General features: G+C 33.7%; 1 protein-coding gene across 1 annotated transcript; it reads left to right on the top strand.

The window, feature by feature from the left end:
• The first annotated feature begins 10,744 nt into the window (after window positions 1-10,744).
• LOC143391078 (olfactory receptor 8G50-like) lies at window positions 10,745-11,686 on the top strand. Its single transcript, XM_076843641.2, has one exon. The coding sequence runs from the start codon at window positions 10,754-10,756 to the stop codon at window positions 11,684-11,686; it is 933 nt and encodes a 310-aa protein (XP_076699756.1). The 5' UTR covers window positions 10,745-10,753.
• Window positions 11,687-22,604: the final 10,918 nt, after the last annotated feature.

Raw genomic sequence — 22,604 nt, 5'->3', positions numbered from 1 at the left:
TAGTCTTTTGTATTTTTTCATTCTCAGTTTCATTAATTTTGACTCTGATCTTAATTATTTTCTGTCTTCTACTAATTTTGGAATTAGTTTGTTCTTATTTTTATAGGCTTTGAGGTCTGGTATTAGATTATTTGGAATCTTTCTATATTTTTAATGTAGAAACTCAGTGTTATAAATTTTGCTCTTAGAATGCTTTCATACCATCCCAGAGATTGTAACATGTTGTATCTCAATTGTCATTTGTAGCTAAGAATTTTTTCTCCTCCAATTTCTTATATGATCAATTTCATATTTAAAAATGTATTATTTAATCTGTAGGTATTAAAATGTTTTCTATTTTATCTACTTATTGAGTTATATTTTTATTACACTATGATCTGATAATATGAAAGGAATTATCTGCATATAGTTAAATTGCTAAGATTTGTTTTGCCCTAAATAATTATTTTAAGAGAAATTTCTGTGTGACTATAAGAGAAAAGTGAATTCAGTTTTCTGATGGATGAAATATTCTATAGATGTCTGTTACATTCATTTGATTAACAGTGTTTTTGTTTTTGTTTTAGTTTTGAATAAACTTTATTCAAAATAAAGTTTTATTTTTGTCTGGGTGACCTAACTAATGGTGAGAGAAGGATGCTGAAATCACCCAATATTATTGTATTGTCATCTATTTGATTCTTTATATTGAGAAGGCTTATGTATGTAGGTCTACAGATGTTTGGGGCAAAAATATTTATAATCATTGTATCTTGTTGTTGGATGATTCCATTAATCAGAATAAAATAACTTTTTTGTCTCTTCTGATTGATTTTGTCTTAAAGCTACTTTATCTCATATAAGAATAACTGAAATCACCTTCTTTTTTTTCCTTTTCCATTTAGTTTGTATATCCTTTTATTTTTAGTTTGTTGATATATTTGCCTATAAGTTGATTCTCTTGCAAAGAACATAAGGTTGGGTTTTGTTTTGTAATCCAATTTGCAAATCTATTTCTTATTATTGTAGAGTTTAGATCTTTTCAATGTAATTAAAGAAAAAATATTTTTTATTTCCATCTGTTTTCATTTATTTAATACTTAATACAGTCTTGATTCTGTTTAATTGACTACTTTTCTAGTGAAATTCATCCCTCTGCTGGTTTTCATTTCTCTGCATGAAATACTTCATTGAGTAGGTTTTGTATTGTAGGCTTAGTGGTCATGAATTCTTTTAGCTTCTGCTTGTCATGGAAGACTTTTATTTTCAATTCTAAAGGATAATTTTTCTGGATGTAGTAATTTTATTTGCTACCCATTTTCTCAGGATTGTAATATATAATTCCAAGTCCTGGCATTTAGGGTATGGTTTTAGAAATTAGTTGAAATTCATAATGACTTATCTCGAAATATGACTTACCATTTTTTCTTGTGACATTTAAAATTTTATCTTTATTCTGTATATTAGGAATTTTATTTATAATATGCCTTGCAGATGATCTTTTTGATCACTGTTTGGCATTCTAAATGGATTTTTTAATTTGAATATTTATATCAATTCTGAGGTTTGGAAATTTTTCTGATACTGGTTCAATGAAATGATTGTGCATTCCTTTATTTGTTTTTTGTTGTCTTCATACACTACAATAATTTTTATGCTTATTCTGTTAATATTAGCACAGATTTTTTGAATATTGTGATCATGAGGTTTTTTTTGTTTTGTGTTTTGAGAAAAATAAAAAAGAAGTTTTATTACTTTGATGGAAAATGAGAAACACAGGGGACTCTTGTCCCAGAGGCTATGATTCTCCCCATCAGCAGGAATACTGGTTTTTTTAAAGAGATGATTCAGAGTCTACATTCCACATTTGTTGTTGTTGTTGTTGTTGAAGTAATTTCACTTATTAGTTTGGGAGATAGTCATTTCTGAGATCTTCTGGTACCATTTCCAAAGTCTGGATTACTTATTCTTATGGTGGGTGTGTACTCAAGGACAGATAAATCTGCCTGAGGTGGGGAAGAAAGATAATCCTATTTTCCCTGAGATTAGAGAGGGAGAGGAATTAGAGAGGAGCAGAGAGAGAGGAAGAGGAAAAGAAATTGCAATAGCAGTGCAGCAAGGGGTATATTCAAAGCATAAAGTGGAGCACTGTTACATTTCCCCACTGTCAATTTCTACATTCCATTAATATGAAAATATGGGTGACAACATCTCCAAGCTATTTTTGCTGAAAGAAGGTGAAGTTGGTGGAAGTAACCCAAAGTTCTTGTTCTCTATCAAGTGTGGTGTGGATAGTTAAGGGTATTCAGCATCAGGGCAGTTCAGAAGTTCACAGTGGCAGATGGCAGGTGACTAGACAAGACATATATAGTGCAGGGATCATGCTAAGACAACAAACAAAATAGCATAATATTACTTTTTTTGTAAACAATTAACACAAAAGCAATTAGTATCTCAACCAGTCTCTAAAAACCATAACAGCAACTCATAATCATATCAGTGGAAAAAAGATAAAGTTTATCAATGTAAGAGGTTAGTAAGATTTGTAGGTCTATGAAATCAGGCTCAGATTAACTCAGGAGAAACTTGCACCTCTAGAGTCCTCTGTGGTCACTAATATTAGGCACTCCCACACACGAACCCAGCCTCTACAGCCTGGAGCTTCACTGACTTTTGGTCGGGCAGACACAAGTGTCCATCTTAAATTACATCAAAACAACACTGTTTTTCCTTTAGATGTCCATGTCGGATTATGCTTAGGTTCTACTCTTCTTCCAGGTGTTTAAGACAATTTGGTCAAAACTGACTTTGTTTTTACCTACTCTTCTGTGTGTGTATTTTTTTCAATTCTCAATTTTATTAGTTTTGTCTCTGATCTTAATTATTTCATGATTTATACTGATTTTTGAATTTTTAAAATTTGTTTTAATTAGTTACACATGACAGTAGAATACATTTATGCACTTTGATATATCATACATAGACGGGATACATTTTCTCATTTTTCGGAGTGTACATGTTGCAGAATCATATGGGTCATGCAGTCACATATATACACACAGTAATAATGTCTGTTTCATTGTACTATCTTTTCTATCACCACATCCCCCCATCCCCTACCATCACTTCCCTTTACCTAATCTAAGGTAATGCTATTTTTCCCTAGTGCCCCTTCCTTGTTGTGATTTAGCATCCACATATTAGAGAAAACAATCAGTCTTTGGTTTTGTGAGATTGGCTTATTTCCCTTATCATGATATTTCCAACCATTTACTGGCAAATGCCATAATTTCACTCTTCTTTAAAGCTTAGTAATATTCCATTGATTATATATACTACATTTTCTTTACCCTTTCATCTATTGAAGGATACCTAGGATGGTTCCATAGTCTAGCTACTGTGAATTGAGCTGTTAAAAACATTGATGTGGCTGTGTCACTATAATATGCTGATATTAAGTCCTTTGGATATAAACCAAGGAGTGGGATAGCTTAGTAAAATGGTGGTTTCGTTCTGAGTTTTCTGAGGAATCTCCATACTGTTTCCATAGTGGTTACACAAATTTGCAGTCCCACCAGCAATGTAACAGTGTACCTTTTTCCCCACATCCTCACCAACATTTATTGTTGCCTATATTCTTGATGATTGACATTCTGAAAGGGGAGAGATGAAATCTTACAGTAGTTTTGATTTGCATTTCTCTAAATTACTAGAGATGAGATTCCCCAGAAATCACTCTTGAGGATGTGTTTGAAGGCTCTTGGCTCCTTTAGCATTGCTCTATGAGTGGGTAGATGGGTCACTGTCCATACATGGGTCAGAGTATCACTGACCATACATGGCTTCTCTCAGAAGCATAAGGGATATTTCCCTCTCAGATAACCCTCCTCTTTGCAGAATGTGAACTATTTGGCTTCCTGTACTCTAGGGTCTTCTCTGTCTTCCTGATTGGCAGATAAGATCATGATCTCTTAATACATTTTCTTCATTGTCAACTTTGTTTTCATAATTATATCTGTGTCTTCAATGCCTAAGAATCTGTCTTCTATGTGATGTAATCTATTGATGATTTTTTTCCACAGAATTTTTATTTGATTCATTGATTTTTTATTTACAGAATTTCTGTGTTTTTTCCCAGAATTTATATATCTTTATAGACGTGATGTTTTACTATCTCTATTTTCTCTCTACATTCATCCCTTATATTGTGTTTTAGCTCATTGAACATTTTAACTATGAACTTCCTAAATTTTTTTTCCAACATTTCCTCCACTGATTTCTCCAATCAGTTGCTGAAGTATTCTGGGCCTTTTGGGTGATTTGTTCCTTTGATTTTTCACATCACTTATATGTTTACTCATCTGCTGCGATGATTATCACTCTTACTTTTATGTTTCTGCTTGATATACAAGAGATACAAAAAAAGCAAGGGAACAAATTACCCCAGGCATCCGAAAAAATTTTCGTGACTGATTCAATTGACACTACAATGATTTTCATTTTTTATGAGCCAAGAGCTGGCAAATCTTCAGGTACTGATTCTCCCACTGAATGTGAGTTCTCTGCTGTACCTACTATCAGCACCACTTCGAGAGAAAACACTAACCCCTATTTACTACAATCATTTCCAGACTGAAGCTATGTACTAATCAACCTTAGGAAAAGCAAACTTTGTGGAAAATGTTGTCCACAGTTCCTCCCTAATTCAGGAATAAATGTGTGACAATGTTCTGGACTAAGAAATTAATTACTAAAGATAAATTTACTCTTACATTATGTAGGGGCTGAAAGTGATAAGAGAGAAAATCTGGGCAAAGGAAAAGAAAACATTGAAGAAAAAAAAAAAAGATAATACAAACCAAGGTAAAAAGAAGAAGATTACCAGAGGAGATTTGAGAAAGCAGCAGGTAATGAAAGAGGGAATAGAGTGGATAAGAGGAGTAAGTGTAAACCTGAGATAGGAAATCAAAGATAAAATTATTTCAGTTAATGATTTTAAACTACTAAAATATATTGAAGGTATAATATCAGACACAAAGGGAACAACTATCAATTCAGAATAAATACGAGAGCTATTTATAATAATTTCTGATAAGATAGAGAAAATTCTTATTGGTTCTTTCTCTTTGAATTTCATCAATTGAAACCCTTAGAAGATACTGATCATTGTTCAGCCTAGAATTCTTCTAGAGGTGCTAGGGCACAGGAGCTAATTTCCCTGGTTGCTGTGGATTTCTCACCACCTGTTTCTTGTTTGTCAGTCTAGGGTCCTGAGGCTACATGCTCACAGGGTGCTCTGCTGCATTTGGTGATTGTTTTAATTGGGTGTAGGCTCAGGGTGTTGCACTGGCTGCTGAAGGATGCTGTGCACCTGGTCCCCTACACAGGAACTTTTTTAATGTGGCATAAAACCTAGTGGCTGTCTGGAAGCATAGGACTTGTGATTTCAGGTTCTCTGTGGTTAGTTTGTGTTTCAGAAGTCTCCCCTCCCTGACTGATGTAGATTGCCAGGGTACTGTCACTATGACTGGGATGTATAGTTCATTGGCCTACCTGTATCTGAGCTCCTGTTGCACATAGTTGTGAATTGTTGGTGCTGACTACCCTTCACTGAATCTTTGTTTTTGTTTTGTGTTGCTATCTAAGCACTTGCTGACTGTTTACAACTGCAAGGCCTATGGTTGTAGGTTCTCTGTGGGCCATCTATTGTTAAGAAGCCTCTGATCAGGCTTGTATAGCTAAAACCAGGGTTTTAGCCATCACCATGATGGATGCAGGATGTCAGTTTGCCCATCTTCGCCTGAGCTCCTGTGGAAACTCTCTGATCAGCTGTTCTTTTACTACTTCCTTTCTGGGCTGGGAGGTGGGGGCAAGGTGTGCAAGGGTTGCTGCCTAGATCCACTCTGCCATCTTCAGTGGAGGAAGAAAGAATGTGATTACATTCTCTTGCCTCTTCAAATTTTAGGGCTCTTTCCTTTGCTCCAGAAATGTGGCTAGGGATGATGGAGAGTCAGCAAGATCCAGGAAGTCCAGGTTTCTGCTTTTCTATAACATCAAATCACTCTATAAAATTCCACTTAGCAGGGCCCAGGCATTTACATTTCTCTTGAATGAAGTCCGTAATCATTTCCCTGAAAATCAATAGTTCCTTTTCCTGGCTTCCAGGGTGCTCAGCATTCTCCTGTGAATCTTCAAGTGCCTTTGTAGCAGAGAAACATGTGCCTGCTGGCATAGAAGAGCTTAGAAACGAATCCAAAGAATCTATTGCTATTTTTAATCTCAAAATTCATACATTATATAAAAATGGTAAAAAATATTAAATGTAATTTTTCACCCAAATAAGTAATTTATTGTAAAAATAAAAATTTCTATATCACATGTTGTCATTGTTTTCAAAATTTTTCTTTCATTTATAGGTGGGAAAATTTTGATCATTCTTTTTTAGTCAGAAAGTCCACCTGAGACATCAGCAATATCTAAGAATTTTAAGATTATATCTTAGTGCAACTGTTCTATTCATCCTCCAAGTTACACTGTCCCTAAAATCACTGGTTTATGAATATGCATATTATCTAAATGTATATATTAGTGATCAGAAATATTAAATCTTTCAATTTTATAGACCTTAGTGGCATTTCCTGCTTTTTTATTTTTCCATAGTATAATAAAATCTCTTCCTTTAGTGCATATCTCAAATTTTTTACAAAATTTTAATTTTTGTGTCTTGTCATGAAACTCACTGAGCTCTAACAATATCAATTACCTCCTTCTTGTTAATTCATAATCAAACAAGAATAATGAATTGCACAAGTGTGATGATGTTAAACACTTGAGAATCAATTTGGAAAAAAGGAAATTCTATTTGTTGATATTCCCCAGAGTAGACTTGTGTCATGAAATTCCAGTGGGAGGTCATTATAATTGCTTACTTCTTAAACTCTGATGACCTATATCCAGGATGCAAAAAATCATTGCATCAGCCAATTTTTGCAGAGAATTTGGGCATCAACTTCATCAGAGATCAGGATCAGTGACTCAAAAGAATACCTTAGGTCTATCACATCTTCTTACCATCAAAGTCATTTTTTTCTTCTAGAGTAACTAAGAAGAAGAAAAAGAAAAATACTGAACTCTCCATGAAGAAAGAGTGATAAGTCTTAATCCAAGACCTTGAGTTTTAAAATATTCGGCTGAAGTCTGTCTCTCAGACTTAATAGAAATCTGAATGGTTGTTTTATGTTCCTCCCTGTCCCCATTGTAAGAGTTAAACCTTCTGGTAAGCATAGATTCCTTTATCATTTTCCAGTATCCTGCAGTATAAAATCATGGCAAATGCTTCTTTGTTTACTCATTTTAATCCAGGCAGTGTAAGAGTTTTGCTCATTCATTTGGATTTTGTATAAACTTATCTGTAAATTTCTTGCAATAATGATATTATTAATCACATCTTGATTGAGACTTGCTCAGTGCAAGGCACTGTATCAGCCTGCAATAAAGCTACAATTAAGTGTAGAAGAAAAGATATTCTGGAATTAGTATATGCTACATAGAGGCAAAAGTAACATGCCCATAGGCACACAAAATTTGTTCTTGTTAACTGTGATGTCACTATTAAAGGTACTAAGTAAATTTTAACCATTATATGGGATTTCACAGGATAATATGATAGAGAAAAAGAGAAAGAAAATGAGTTATGAGTTAAGACTGAAGACCTACCAAAGGCCCTTTCAGGTAATAGTCATATCTTGATACTTATCTAGACATAGAAGAAAAGCTATCATTTTGTTAATCTACAGAAGCCTTCACTGACCCCTATTCTGTTATAGAACTATAATAACTGTGTCCTATAGCTCCTACACAAAGTATTGCCACAGTATCTAGTGGGCCTCAGTGTCCCCTTTTAGGTTTTAGTATTCTGAAGATAAAAAGGTTTCTATATAATTCACCCCAATACACAAACACCCACAGCAAATTTTTGCTGAGAAGTATTAAATTTGTTTTAATATTAGTCCACAATCACAGCCTAGAGATATCTTTTTTTTAAAAAATATTTATTCTTTAGTTTAGTTTTGTTTTAGATTAACATAATATCTTTATTTTATTTTTATGTGGTGCTGGGGATCGAACCCATTGCCTCACGTATGCTAGACAAGCACTCTATCACTGAGCCACAACCCCAGCCTTCCAGAGATACCTTCTTGAAGTATTCTCACCATATACATGTTCATTATTATGAATTCTTAATAATTTACTTGTGGCTTCATTCAAGTTTTTGATAAAAGATTTTCTCAAAGACAAGGTTAAATATAGTCCTATGGATTAATAAATCAAGATTTCTGATTTGCAGTTAATCTTTAGATATTTTCTGAGTTCACAAAACTATGAGATATTGTCCTCTATTTTCAACTTTACCACATAAGATCACATATGTGCCATGTCCATAAGACTATTACAAGAGATTTATCAAATAGTATACAAAACTACGTATATCCCAGGGCTATTCATTTATTCTATTCATATGGTTAAGTTGTAAGAATTTACTTTATGTATGTTACATGAAATTGACTTTTCCAATTCTTTGTTTTTTCTTCTCACTTTTTAGGTCGTGTTCTTTAAGGAAAAAAAAATTCATGTCCAATTTTTCTATGTTAGCCTCCAGAACAGTATGTTATCTAGGAAACAATAATCAAATCCAAGGTCACAAAGACTTAGACTTGTGATTTTTTTCTAATTGCTATAGTGTCTAACATTTAGTTCTATGATCCAATTTGATTATGTGAGATTCAAATTAATTTTTTACATGTAACTATGAAATTGTGCCTAAATCGTATGTTTAAAAACTTATTTTTCCATATTTTATTCCTATGAAGCACAACAGTCCAATTTATCACAGAAGTGAATTTATTTCTGAATTTTCAATTTTATTTAATTGATATGCATGTCTATACTTACAAAAATACAGCACAGTCTTACTGTAACTTTGTTCTAAGTATTATAATGGGTAAATGTGAGCCTTCAAACTTTATTATTATTTTTATTAATTTTTATTGGTGAATTGTAACTATACACAATAGTGGAATTCACTGAGATAAATATTAATATATACACATTGCATAATTTAGTCTGTTTCATTCCTAGAATCTCCCATTTCCCACCTCTCCTCACTCACTCCCTCAATTACCTTCAACTACTCTATTCTATGTTCTTTTATTTTTACTACTTCCCTTTTCTTTCTTCTTATCCCTCTAGTTTCCATGTTAGAGAAAAATTCACTTCATGCATCTGACTTACCTCACTTTCTATGATATTCTCCAGTTACAACTATTTTTCTACTAATGACATAATTTATTTCTTTATGCAGACTAAAACTTTAAAATTCTGTTAAATATGCATAAGCTCCATTAAATTTTCTTTACTAAATCATCTGTTGACAAACACCTAGGTTGGTTTATTTATGTAGCCATTGTCACTTGCACTGTTATGAACATGTGTTTGCATATATCACTGTAATATGGGGCTTGAACTCTTCTGGATAAATATCCAGAAGTGGTATAGCTGGGCCATTTGGTGGTTTCACTGCTACTCTTTTGAACCTCCATATGAATCTCCATAATATTTGTACTAATTAACAGTCTCATATTTATAGCATTTAATTTTTTTACATTATTAATGATTGGCATTTTAACTGGTGAGAGATAAGACCTCAGTGTAGATTTTATTTGCATTTCTGTGATTGCCAAAGATGCTAAATTTTTGCATAAATTTTTTACCTATATTTATATTTTTAAGAAGAGGGAAATGTAACTTTATTTTTCTATTTCATATTTGCTTTAGTTTCCTGAGTTCCTTGTATTGTCATAGAAATTTTATGACAAACCTTTCAAGATCTGAAAATAACAGAGCTTGGATTTTGATAGGAAATGCACTGATTTTTGCAGGGAAAAAAAAACTTTTGAGAAATTTCACAGTTTGAGAAAGTTTCTTCTTCATCTCATGAAGATAAAATGTCTTTTCATATATTTGTCTTTAATTACATTTATAATGCTTCTAATTTTAAACGAATGCCTTGAATTGGTCTTTTTAATCGATTCCTAAGTATTTTATTATTTTCCATGGTATTGTAAATGATTTTTTATTGTTCACAGCAAGTTTATAGGAATAAAATTCTGTTGGACTTTTTGTCTACAATCATGCTTAAATTTTAATTACTGCTAATACAACTTTTTACAGGCCTTTCCATAATGAAGATTATATCATTAATAGAAGTAATGTTACTTCTCTTTTTTCCAATTCAGATATCTTTTAATTTCATGTCCCAGGCTGATGGCCCTAGCAACACCACTCAGTATAATGTAGAAAAACAGTGCAGAGAGTAGATATCTTGTTTTGTTTAATAATGTTTAGGATACAGTTTTTCATACATTTGCAATTAAGAGTAGTATTACCTGAGGACATTTGTGTAGGTGCTTTATTATTTTTACTTTATTAGTTATTTGTTAGTTATAAGAACAGCTCTGTGAGAGATAAAGGACTAGGTACTATTAATAACAAATCATAAAGCACAAAACAAAATATGGATAGTTCTATTTGATACTCATTTAGAATTCACACATTACTGGTATCCCAAGGTCTTTGATGACACAGATGAAGTACTGGTAGAAAAACAAGGGACATGGCTGAAAAAACTTGACCTCTGTTTCAAAATTCATTGTGCAACAGATTAATAATATATATTACAAAAAATATATTTTATTTTTAGAAATCCCAGAAGAAAATGGCAGAAGGAAATCATTCTACAGTGACTGAGTTCATCCTCGCTGGATTAACAGACAAACCAGAGCTCCAGCTGCCCCTCTTCCTCCTCTTCCTAGGAATCTATGTGTTCACAGTGGTGGGGAACCTGGGCATGATCACACTGATTGTGCTCAGCTCTTACCTTCACACTCCCATGTACTATCTCCTCAGCAGTCTCTCCTTCATTGACCTCTGTCAATCCACTGTGATCACACCCAAAATGTTGGTGAACTTTGTGACAGAGAAAAACACCATCTCCTACGCTGAATGCATGACTCAGCTCTACTTCTTTGCAGCTCTTGCAATTGCAGAGTGTCACATGTTGGCTGCAATGGCATATGACCGTTATGTTGCCATCTGTAACCCCTTGCTTTACAATGTAACCATGTCTAATCAAGTATGCTCCTGGATGGTGTTTGAGGTGTATACCATGGGCTTGATTGGTGCAACAGTTCATATAGCCTGTATTCATAGCATGCTTTTCTGTGAAGCTATGATAAATCATTATGCTTGTGATCTTTATCCACTACTGGAGCTCTCCTGCTCCAGTACTTTCATAAATGAGATAGTAGGTCTGTGCATCAGTGCATTTAATATATTTTTTCCAACCCTGATAATCCTTAGCTCCTACATCTTCATCATAGCCAGCATCCTGCGCATTCGCTCCACTGAAGGCAGAGCCAAAACCTTCAGCACCTGCAGCTCCCACATCTCTGCTGTTGCTCTTTTCTTCGGTTCTGGTGCATTCACGTACCTCCAGCCATCGTCAGTCAGTTCCATGGACCAAGGGAAAGTGTCCTCTGTGTTTTATACAACTGTTGTGCCCATGCTGAACCCTGTGATCTATAGCCTGAGGAATAAGGATGTCAAAGTGGCCCTAAGTAAGTTTCTTGGAAAAAGAAACTTCCTGTAAAAAAAAAAATTTGCTTTAGAAAAAATTTACAATTCCTTGCTGTTTGGTAATGAAATGATCCAGAGAAAGCAATGAATATTCACAAGAAATAGGATTAGTGAGAGTTCTTGATTGTTTGGAAGAATGGTACCAAGGTTAAATTAGAATCCTAGTAGACTCATGAAGGACAGTGTTCCTCCTGGAGGCCCCAGAGTCTATCTACCCCCAAATAATCTGTATTACCTCTAAATATTCTTAAGAGTTCTTCAAATCCCTCCAGAGGCTTGATAATGCTTTATACATCTAGAACATGGCTCTTGTCAGGCAATATTCATTTAGTTTCACTCAGAGAATAGATAGCTTTGGTCATATCCTTTGATATTGTCAATACTTTGTATACGTGGCCATACCTGTCAATACTTTGTATACCTGGCTTTGTAAACCTGGTGTTACTCTTTTACTATTGCATTCATATGGAGTATTTGTTCACACAGGAAAACTAAATTTGTACAATTGCATTCTTCAAGGGAGCTGAAAAGGTGAATTGCTGCCAACAAATTCTTTTATTCTTTCATGCCCAAATAAGTTCCTACTGGTACTCTTGAAAACAGCAGAAAGAAAACTAGTTCTCCTGAGAGGTAATTGTCCCCATTAGTCAGTCTCGGTAGACTTCATGGCACCCATCAATTGGTCAGCATCCCTGCCTTCTCCTGATATTTTCTCCTACTCTCTCCATAAAAGAGTCTCAAAGATTCATGGAGACCAGATATATCTGTTTTATGTAGGAGCCGCTTCTAGATGAAATGTCAGGGTTATGTTCTGTCTTACACCTCTAAACTTCAAAGCCTTGAAAAAATGTTGCATGAAGGAGGCAAGCCTCATGCCTCCAAGTAACATCATGAGCCTCTCTCTAGCTCTCTGTTATGCTATGCCCACAGGCAGAGCACTTTCCACTGCTTCTTTACCCAATATGAGCATTTCAAGTCAGTTATGTTTTATTTTTAGAATCATCTGTCTTATCTAATGGGCATAAAACATTGCTTGCATGTGTGTGCCACCACCCCACACACAAACAGAATGTTGCCTTAAACCAGAAGGTGAATCAGGAGTGGTTCTGTTGCTTATCACAGGTATTGTTTCCTTTAAATTGTTGCTCTACTACACTACATGATGTTTCTATACAGCTGTATCCAGATACTTCCTTCAGCTCCACCACCTGGCCAACAGACACATATGGAAAGGGAAGGGAATTACCCCCAACAGTGACTGGAAAAAATGGACCTCCCCTCTACCTATATTGCTGTGATAAGGACTTAGTCACACAGACAGACTTGGAAGCTGAAATAGGGGCTGAAAAATGCTGTGGGTATCTGGCAACGTGACAAACTAAGACTCAGGGTATTAGTCTTTGAGGAACAAAGAGAGAATGACTTTCAGGAGTGAACCATTATTCAATGCTTGTATTAACCAGAGATGACTTAATTTGGTTCTCTAGAATTTAAAATTTTGTATTAACATTTCATCTATAAAGAATATTAAATATTAATGTAAAAATACACTATTTTAACATCTTTTAATATCTACTAATAAGGTGCAAGCCATATCAAGCAACAAAGTCCCTATACTACCTCAAAAACTCTACTTATTTCTAAGAACTTAGCTTCATTCTCATAGCTTTCCTATCCTGTCATAGCTTCCTGATTTCATTTTGTCTTTGGATATTTTCACATCTTTCAAGTATAAACACAAGTATTTAATTCTCAGGCATTTCTTACCACCCCAGGCAATAAATGGACACATCTCTGGTTCATCCACGTATTAAATAATGATGTCTCCACTGGTTTGACTTACTATTAATGATTGCTTATTGGTTCTACTTATAAAAATGTCTAATCTGGTGAAAAACTTTGTGTACATATACAAATTAATTTGAAATTAATATATTTGCACCAGAGAAATGAAAGAAAAACTGTATATGAGAATATAACACAAGCTTATCATATTATCTTGTGAAAAAATACTGTTTTGTTATTTTCAATTATTAAAACTTTTGGTTACATATACATCCTATTTCCAGTCCTAATGTTTGATCATTATTGATGAACAATATATGTTATGGGACTACAAATGATTTTACTAAATTTTTGCCCTTTAAAATTAAATGATAGACTTTAACAATCCCCCAAATACTTTTAAACATCAAATTAAAGGTCCATATCTTGAAAAAAATATGATGAATTTCAGAGTAAATTTAATTATAAAATACTCCAATTTGTTGTTTCAAAATTATGTAACATTTATGAACATTGGGTAAATTATTAAATAAATTTTACTCCATAATAGTTTACATAAAAATAACTTCAATGATACATTTTAATTATTCCTCCAAATTTCTTTTTTTTTCATGAGGAAAAATTAGGACATTTTTCCATTCTAGTCTTGTTAGGCACTTCTTGCAGGTATGTATCAATATACAGAATTTTAGCAGAGAATTAAATGAAAGCTGTTTTTATTTCATGTGTAAGAAATACTGTTTAATGGATCAATGACATTAATTGAATATAATTAGTACAGGTGAATGAAAATAGAAACAAGTCTTAGAAACTTTGCTTATATATTATACTTTTATATTTTTCTTTCAAAAGAAATAACTTTAGACAATTAAGTGTCTCAACATATTCCTGAAATTTTTAATTTTATATGACTGTCATAAAATTCACTAGAAACCCAACAATACCTTTCATATAGTTTTTTTTTTTTAAATCCAGAGTCAAACAAGAACATTGAAAATACTAAACACTTGAGAACCAAAGTGAGAAAAGAAAATCCTAATTTTTTATTATCCTCAGAGTAGGCACTTGTGAGATGAGACTCCAGTGAGAGGTCATTATATTTGTTTGTTCCTAATCAGACTCTGATTATCTCTACGCAGCATATAAAATCATCACATCAACCAACTTTTGCCAAGTGGCAAGTAGCTTTGGGCTGGAACTTCAGCAGAGATCAGGATTAGTGATGCAAACGATACCTTTGGTCTGATACTTCCTCATATCATCAAAATCCTTTTCTTCCAGAGCAACTGAGAAGAAAAATACACAACACTGGACACTCTGAGAAAGGGAGGAGTATGTCTGAATCCCAGACCTTGACTATTAGAATCTTTTGTTGCAATTTCTGTCTCAGGAGATGACATGGTTGCTTATGTCTCTTCCTATTTTCATTGTAAGACTACATATCTGGTGAGCACATATTCCCATATTACCTTCCTGTCCTGTGCAGTGTGAAACCATAATAAACCCTTTTTGGTTTAACTGCTTCAACTCAGGCAGGGTGAGAGCTTTGTTCATTCATTTTGAATTTGTATTAACCCATGTCTGTGCTTCTTACAGTAAATTTATTGCTCATCATTTATTGAGACTTGTGATATGCAAGACACTGTGCCAGCACTGTAATGAATTTACAATTAAGTATGGAAGAAACTTAGTTACGCACATATCATTGTTTTTAAATTATAGAACAACTTCATCACATCCCAAACAAAAACCTATGCCCATCAGCAGTCCCATTCAGCCCCTCAGTGCCCACAGTCCCTGAAAGACACTAAGCTACTTTCTGTCCCTGTGAATTTTCCCGTTGTGATACTCTGAATCAATGGAATCATACAATGTATGCTCATTTCTATATGCATTGTTTCACTTGAAGAGTTTCAGGTGCCTTCATGATGTGCCATATCTCAGTGACTTTTTATTGAAGAATAATGTTCCATTATAAGAATATGCTACATTTTATTTATCTATTCATTCCTGAATGAGCATTTGAGTGGCTTTCACTGCTTGGCTCTCATAAGCAGAGCTGCTCTGGACATTCACATACAACTTTTTGTTATGGATGTATTTTTCATTTCTTGAGAGTACTTTACATAGCAGTGAAATTTCTGGGCCAGGAGGTAACTCTACATTTCAGAATTTGAAGAACTGCCACAACTGTTTTCCTCAGTTTGTTCTATTTTGCAGTTCCACCAGTAATGGATAAAATGGATACAGGTTCACAATTCTTCTCATTCTTGCCAACACTTGTTTTTAATCTCTAGTTTTGATCATTAGTTTCCTGATGGATGTGTGTTATTTAGATTTAGATACTAGGTAATCTGTAAAACCTTACTTGTGAGACAATGCAAAGAAGTTTAGAGGTTAAACATTTGGGATATAAGAGCCTTAATCTAATAAGTGTATTAGCCCCCTGATAGAGATAATTGGGTGGTAACTGTAGACTGGTAGGTTGTGACTTGAGGAGGCAGGTCAATGGAAGCATGATACTGGAGTATAAATTTTGATCCTAGTAAGCAGCTTGCTCTCTCTCTCCCCTGTCTTTCCTTATGGAATTCCATGTCATGAGTCACTTCCCTCCATCATGCCTGTCTGCTCTGATGTTCTGCCTCACCTCAGGCCCAGAGCATTGGAGCTGCCATCTGTAGACTGAGAACTCTGGAATCATGAGCCCCAAATAAACTTTTCCTAACCTAAAATAATTCTTATCAGATCTTTTTGGTCACAATAGTGAAAAGCTCATTAATGCAGTGTGAAATGTTTTATCACTGTGATTTCATTTGAATTTTCTTAACAATTAATGATAATAAACTTATTTTACGTATTTATTAGTCATCCACGTATCTTTCTTAGATATAATGTCTATTAAAATTCTCTGACTTTTAAAAATAGGTTCTTGACCTTTTCATTGTTAAATTGTTAAGTGTTCATTATGGATCCTGACCACAAACTCTTCCTTGATATTAGTATCCAAGAAATTAAATATACATTGAAAGTATATTCCCAGTTTTATACACTGTCATAAAATCCCTTTCTTCATGTTGTTCTTTAAAGGCCTATCTGTAAACTTTATCATGATATTCACTTTATTTTTTGCTATGGTAGTCTCTGGTTTTGGCACTTATCTAAGAAATTTATATCAAATCCAAAGCCACAATTATTTAGAATATTTTTTTCTAATATTGCTATTATGCCTTACATTTAGTCCTATGACTTATTTTGAGTTAATTTTTTGTGGGTGCTATGAGAAACAGTTTTAAATTAATTCTGTGCATGTAGTTATCTTGTCCATAATTGTTCAGAAAAACTCATTCTTTTCCTGTTGCATCTTCATGAAACCCTTATAACAACTCTATTGAAATTTTTTTTCAATGAATGTATAATGACTTTTATTGCTTTTAATTAGTTAATTCCTTAGCATTTTATTATTTTTTGTTATTATAAATAGAGTTGATTTTGTGAATTGCAAATGTGTAAAATCAATTGAATTGCTATGCTGACTTTGTGCTCTAAAACTAGGCTCAAGAATAAAAATATTTCCAACAATATTTTTTTTCTTATTCATAGGTTCTTTATGCTTTTCTGTATACAAGTTTTTGACATTTAAAAGTAGAGAAGGATCCACGTGCTGCTGAGAAAAAAAAAGTATATCCACTTGATGTTGGTTGATATATTCTATATATGTCAATTAAGTCTAAGTTACTAATTGTTTTATAGTTTCTTTATTCAACTTTTGTTTGGAAGATCTGTCCAGTAGTGAAAGAGGTGTGTTAAAATCACCCAAGATTATTGTGTTGTGGTCTATTTGTCTCTTGAACTTAAGAAGAGTTTGATTGATGAACATAGCTGCACCATTGTTTGGGGCATATATATTCATGATTGTTATGTCTTGTTGGTGAATGGTTCCCTTTAGCAGTATGTAGTGTCCTTCTTTATCCCTTTTGATTAACTTTGGCTTGAAGTCTATTTTATTTGATATGAGTATGGACACCCCTGCTTGCTTCTGAGGTCCATGTGAGTCATATGATTTTTCCCAACCTTTCACCTTCAGTCTCTATATGTCTTTTCTTATCAGATAGAAGAAACCATCAAAAGATTACCACCCAAGAAAAGCCCAGGACCAGACAGATATACAGCCAAGTTTTATAAAACCTTTAAAGAAGAACTAATACCAATATTCTTCAATCTATTTCAGAAAAAAGAAAAAGAGGGAGTACTTTCAAATTCATTCTACGAGGCCAATATCACCCTGATTCCAAAACCAGTCAAAGTCGCTTTAAAGAAAGAAAACTTCAGAACAATATCTCTAATGAATATAGATGCAAAAATCCTCAATAAAATCCTAGCAAATCGGATACAAAAACATATCAAAAATACCGTGCACCATGATCAAGTGGGATTTATCCCCGGGATGCAAAGTTGGTTCAACATATGGAAATCAATAAATGTAATTCATCACATCAATAGACTTAAAGACAAGAACCACATGATCATCTTGATAAATGCAGAAAAAGCATTTGATAAAATACATCACCCCTTTATGTTCAAAACACTAGAAAAACTAGGGATAACAGGAACTTAACTCAACATTGTAAAAGTTATCTATGCTAAGCCTCAGGTCACCAACATTCTAAACAGAGAAAAACTGAAGGCATTCCCTCTAAAATCTGGAACAAGACAGGGATGCCCTCTCTTACCACTTTTATTCAACATAGTTCTTTAAACACTGGTCAGAGCAATTAGACAGATGAAAGAAATTAAAGGAATAACTATAGGGAAAAAAAGAACTTAAACTAGCACTATTTGCTAATGATATGATTCTATACCTAGAAGACCCAAAAAACTCTACTGAGAAACTTCTAGAATTAGTAAATAAATTCAGCAAAGTGGCAGAATATAAAATCAACACGCATAACTCAAAGGCATTCCTGTATATCAGTGACAAATCCTCTGAAAAGGAAATGAGGAAACCTACCCCATTCACAATATCCTCAAAAAATAAAATAAAATACTTGGGAATCAACTTAACAAAAGAGGTGAAAGGTCTATACAATGAAAACTATGAAACCCTAAAGAGAGAAATGCCGCAGTCTCTGGCTGGGCACAAATCACGAGCCTCCACACAGCTTGTAGATTCAAACAGCAATTCTTTATTCCCGATCTTACACCGGCCTTCTACAAACACGTTCTGGGGAAATCCACGTTCTCTGCCCAAATCCACACCTCCTGGGCTTCTGTCTCCCAAATATACTGTCTGACCCTAAGAACTCAAGAGGAACTCAGGCAGCAGGATACGCCCTATTCTAAACGGGGAACACCCTAATCTCATATTATGCTAAACCAGGAACACCCTAAACACGGATCCGCCCTGGTCCTTGAGCAAGGTCACCTTACATGCAATGTCCTGCAAAATGTCCTATTTCCATGAGTCCTTCCACTAAAGAAACATGGGGGTATGCTGGCAAGGAAATTGTCATACCTACTTGGCTGATGGCTCCCAGCAGAGAAACAGAAGAACTTAGAAGATGGAAAGATCTACCTTGCTCATGGGTAGGCAGAATTAATATTATTAAAATGACCATATTAAAACTAGGAATGGAAGCACCATATGACCCAGCTATACCAGTCCTCAGTATTTATTCTGAGACTTTAAAGCAGCCACTATAGTAGTGATACACACATACCTATGTTTATAGAAGCACAAATTGCATTGGCCAAATTGTGGAATCAGCCTATGTGTTTATTAATGGATGCATAGATAAAGAGGATGTGGTATATATGCACACTGGAGTTTTATTCTGTCATAAGGAAGAATGAATTTATGTCATTTGCAGAAAAATAGATGCAACTTCAGAGCATTCTATTAAGCAATACAAGTCAAATTCAGAAAATCAAGGATCATATGTTTTCTCTTATATGTGAAAACTAGAGAGAAAAAATAAATGTTGCTGATGGATTTCATGAAAATAGAACAGAGACCAGAAGAGTAGAAGAACAAAATGGAGGGAGGGGGTGATAAGGAAAGAGGAAATATGGGAAATCATATTGACCAAATTATATTGTTGTATTGCATGTATGCATGACTGTGTAACAATGAACCAACTGTTATACAGAATTACAATGTACAGATTAAAACATGGACAAAATAAAATATGTAAAGCATACACAAATCATAAAATATTTTAACATCTATTAAAATCCACGAGAAAGGTATATGCCATGCTGGGTGAAATAGTCTGCATACTATCTCTAGAATTCTGTGTCTATCCCTGTGTTCTTGTCTTCATTCTCACAGCTTCCCCACCGGGAATGGCCTCCTGAAACCAACAGCTTACTTCTCATGCATTTGTCACCAGTCCAGGTCACAATTGGGTACACCTCTGGTTCATCACAATTACTGTAATGATGTGTCTGCTAGTATTGTTTATTGTTAATGATTGATGTAGATTACACTTATAAAAATAATTAAATTCTTGAGAACAAAAATTGTGTATTGCTTTTCAAGGTTTGATTTTTATTGATAAGCAACATTTTTCATGTGGCGATAAATTATATTATTAAGTTTTTGCCCTTTAAAACTTAAATAGCAGACTTGAGCAATTCCCAAAATACTTTGTAACACCAGAATAAGGGTCTAGATCTAACAAAATTTCACATTTCAGGTAAATTTAATCATGAAAACTTACTGCAATTACTGTCTCAGAATTATATAATATTTAGTGGATATTTGGTAAAACCATTAAATACAATTTAACTCCCAGTTATTTTTAGATGAGAATAATATTTGTACCATATGTTTTCTTTTTTTATTTTAAATATTTTATTGTAAAATAATTCAGATACACCAAAGGCATAGAGATTATTACAATGAATGACAGTATAGTAACTATTCATTTTAAGCAACATGATATCATTCAATTGGATGAAAACCCTGTGTGCTGTTCCCCAACCATCTTCACCTCCTATCTCTGGAGTTAGGCACTGAGCTGGCTTTGCTGGTCACCATTTCCTGAGATGTTTATAATTTGTATTCACTCTGTAGATGCCCACACAACACATTCTGAGTTAGGTTTTTTTTTTTTTTTGCATATTTTAAAAATGTATTTTAGCCAGGTTCATGCCTGTAATCCCAGACACTCAGAAGGTAGAGTCAGGAGGATGAAAAGTTTGAGGCCAACCTCAGAAATTTAGCAAGGCTCTAGGGAACATAGCAAGACCCTGTCTCAAAATTTTAAAAAAATAAAAAAATACTGGGATGTAAATCAACCATAAAGCATCTGTGGATTCAAGTTCCAGTACCAAACCAAACCAAACCAAACAAAATAAAACACCTTATTTAAATTAGATATTGTAGTATATGCTCTTTTCTGAAATTTTATTATTAAACTTTTAAAGAAAATATATCATGCTAACTCATGAAATTCTGGTTTATTTGCTTTTCAATTTATCTCTGTAGTGTTTTCCACTGCGTGACTATTGCAATGTATTTATTTATTTATTTTATTGATTTTAAAAATAGTGAAATGCATTTGCTCAATTTTCTCTTTTACTTTATATGAGAAAAGTCCTCATCTCTATTTTTCAGTCTTGTTAGGTATTCTTCACTGGTCATAGTCAATATAAAATAGAGTTGAGCATAAAAACTAAATAAAAATTTTACCTTTCCTTCATATTCAAGTTAAAATATTATAAGAAATAATAATCTTATGAATGTGTCAGATTATATACAGAGAGTACAAATAAAATAAATAAAATAATTTCAAGTCTTAAAAAATTGATTTATCCTTGCTTACATAATATTCCTTTCCTTTGCAAAAAAAAATCTCTTTCAACAATTCCTTCAGTGCATGTCTCTAATATTTCCAGAAATTTTTAATTTGTAAATATCATGGCATGAAATTCAGAACTCCAAAAATATTTCTCACATTCTTCTTTTTCATCCATAATCAAATAAGAATACTGATGATATTAAACACTTGAGAACCAGTGTAGAAAAAGGAATATAATAATTGTAGATTTTTCCCACAGTCCACACTTAAGGAATGGAGTTCTAGTGGGAGGTCATATGACTATTATTCTTTGTTTCTAATAGTATCTCATTATCTATACCCAACTTAAGAGATCATTGCATCAGCCAACTTTTGCAGAGAGGCAAGTGTCTTTGAACATGAGCTTTAGCAGAGATCAGTATTAGTGACTAAAGAAACCTTTGGTCTGTCCTCTCCTCACACCATCAGCGCTATTTTCTCTTCAGAGCAATTGAGAAGAAAAACTAGGCAACACGGAACTCTCTGGGAAGAAGGAGGGATATGTTTACACCCCAGATTTTGATTTTTAATTTTTTAAATATTCTGTTACAGTTTATCTCTGTTTATAGATTTGCATTTGCTTTTTATCTGTCTCTCTCAGTCCTCATATTAAGAACTATCTCCCTGAGTAAACACAAATTCCCTTATCATTTTCCTGTCCCCTGCAGAATGAAATCATTGCAAATGCTTCTTTGTTTACTCATTAGAGCTCATGCATCCTAAGGGTTTTGTTCATTCATTTTGACTCTGCATAAAGTTTAGGTTTCTTGCTGTGATTTTATTAATTATTTTTACATTGAAACTTGCTATATGCAAAGCACTGTGCCAGCACTATATTGGATTTACAGTAGAGTTTAGAAGAAAATTTCATAAATAACTCAATGAAGCCAGATTTAGTACATGATAAAACATAGAGGCAATAACAGACTCATGGACTCAGGAAATTTGGTCTTCTCAAGTGGAATGTCACTATTAAAGGTCTTTTTATTTATTTATGTTTGCTGTTGTTATTACTGGAGATTGAACCCAGGGACAGTCAACCACATTCCCAGCCCTTTTTTTCATATTTAGTTTGGAGACAGGGTCTCGCAGAGTTGCTTATGGCTTTGCTAAGTTGCTGAGGCTGGCTTTGAACTCACAATCTTCCTGCTTCGGCCTCCAGAGCCGCTGGGAACTATTAAAGATCTTAAATAAATTAAATAAGATTACACAGGATAAAATGATAGAAGAGAAGAGAAACAAAAGGAACATTATGAATTAAAACTGTGAGCTTGCTAAAATCTTTTCATGTGTTATTCACATCCC

Source organism: Callospermophilus lateralis, chromosome 2, assembly GCF_048772815.1.
Source record: "Callospermophilus lateralis isolate mCalLat2 chromosome 2, mCalLat2.hap1, whole genome shotgun sequence".
Lineage (NCBI taxonomy): Eukaryota > Metazoa > Chordata > Mammalia > Rodentia > Sciuridae > Callospermophilus > Callospermophilus lateralis.
Note: the sequence above shows the minus strand (reverse complement) of the source record. Positions and strands in the feature narration are given on the sequence as shown.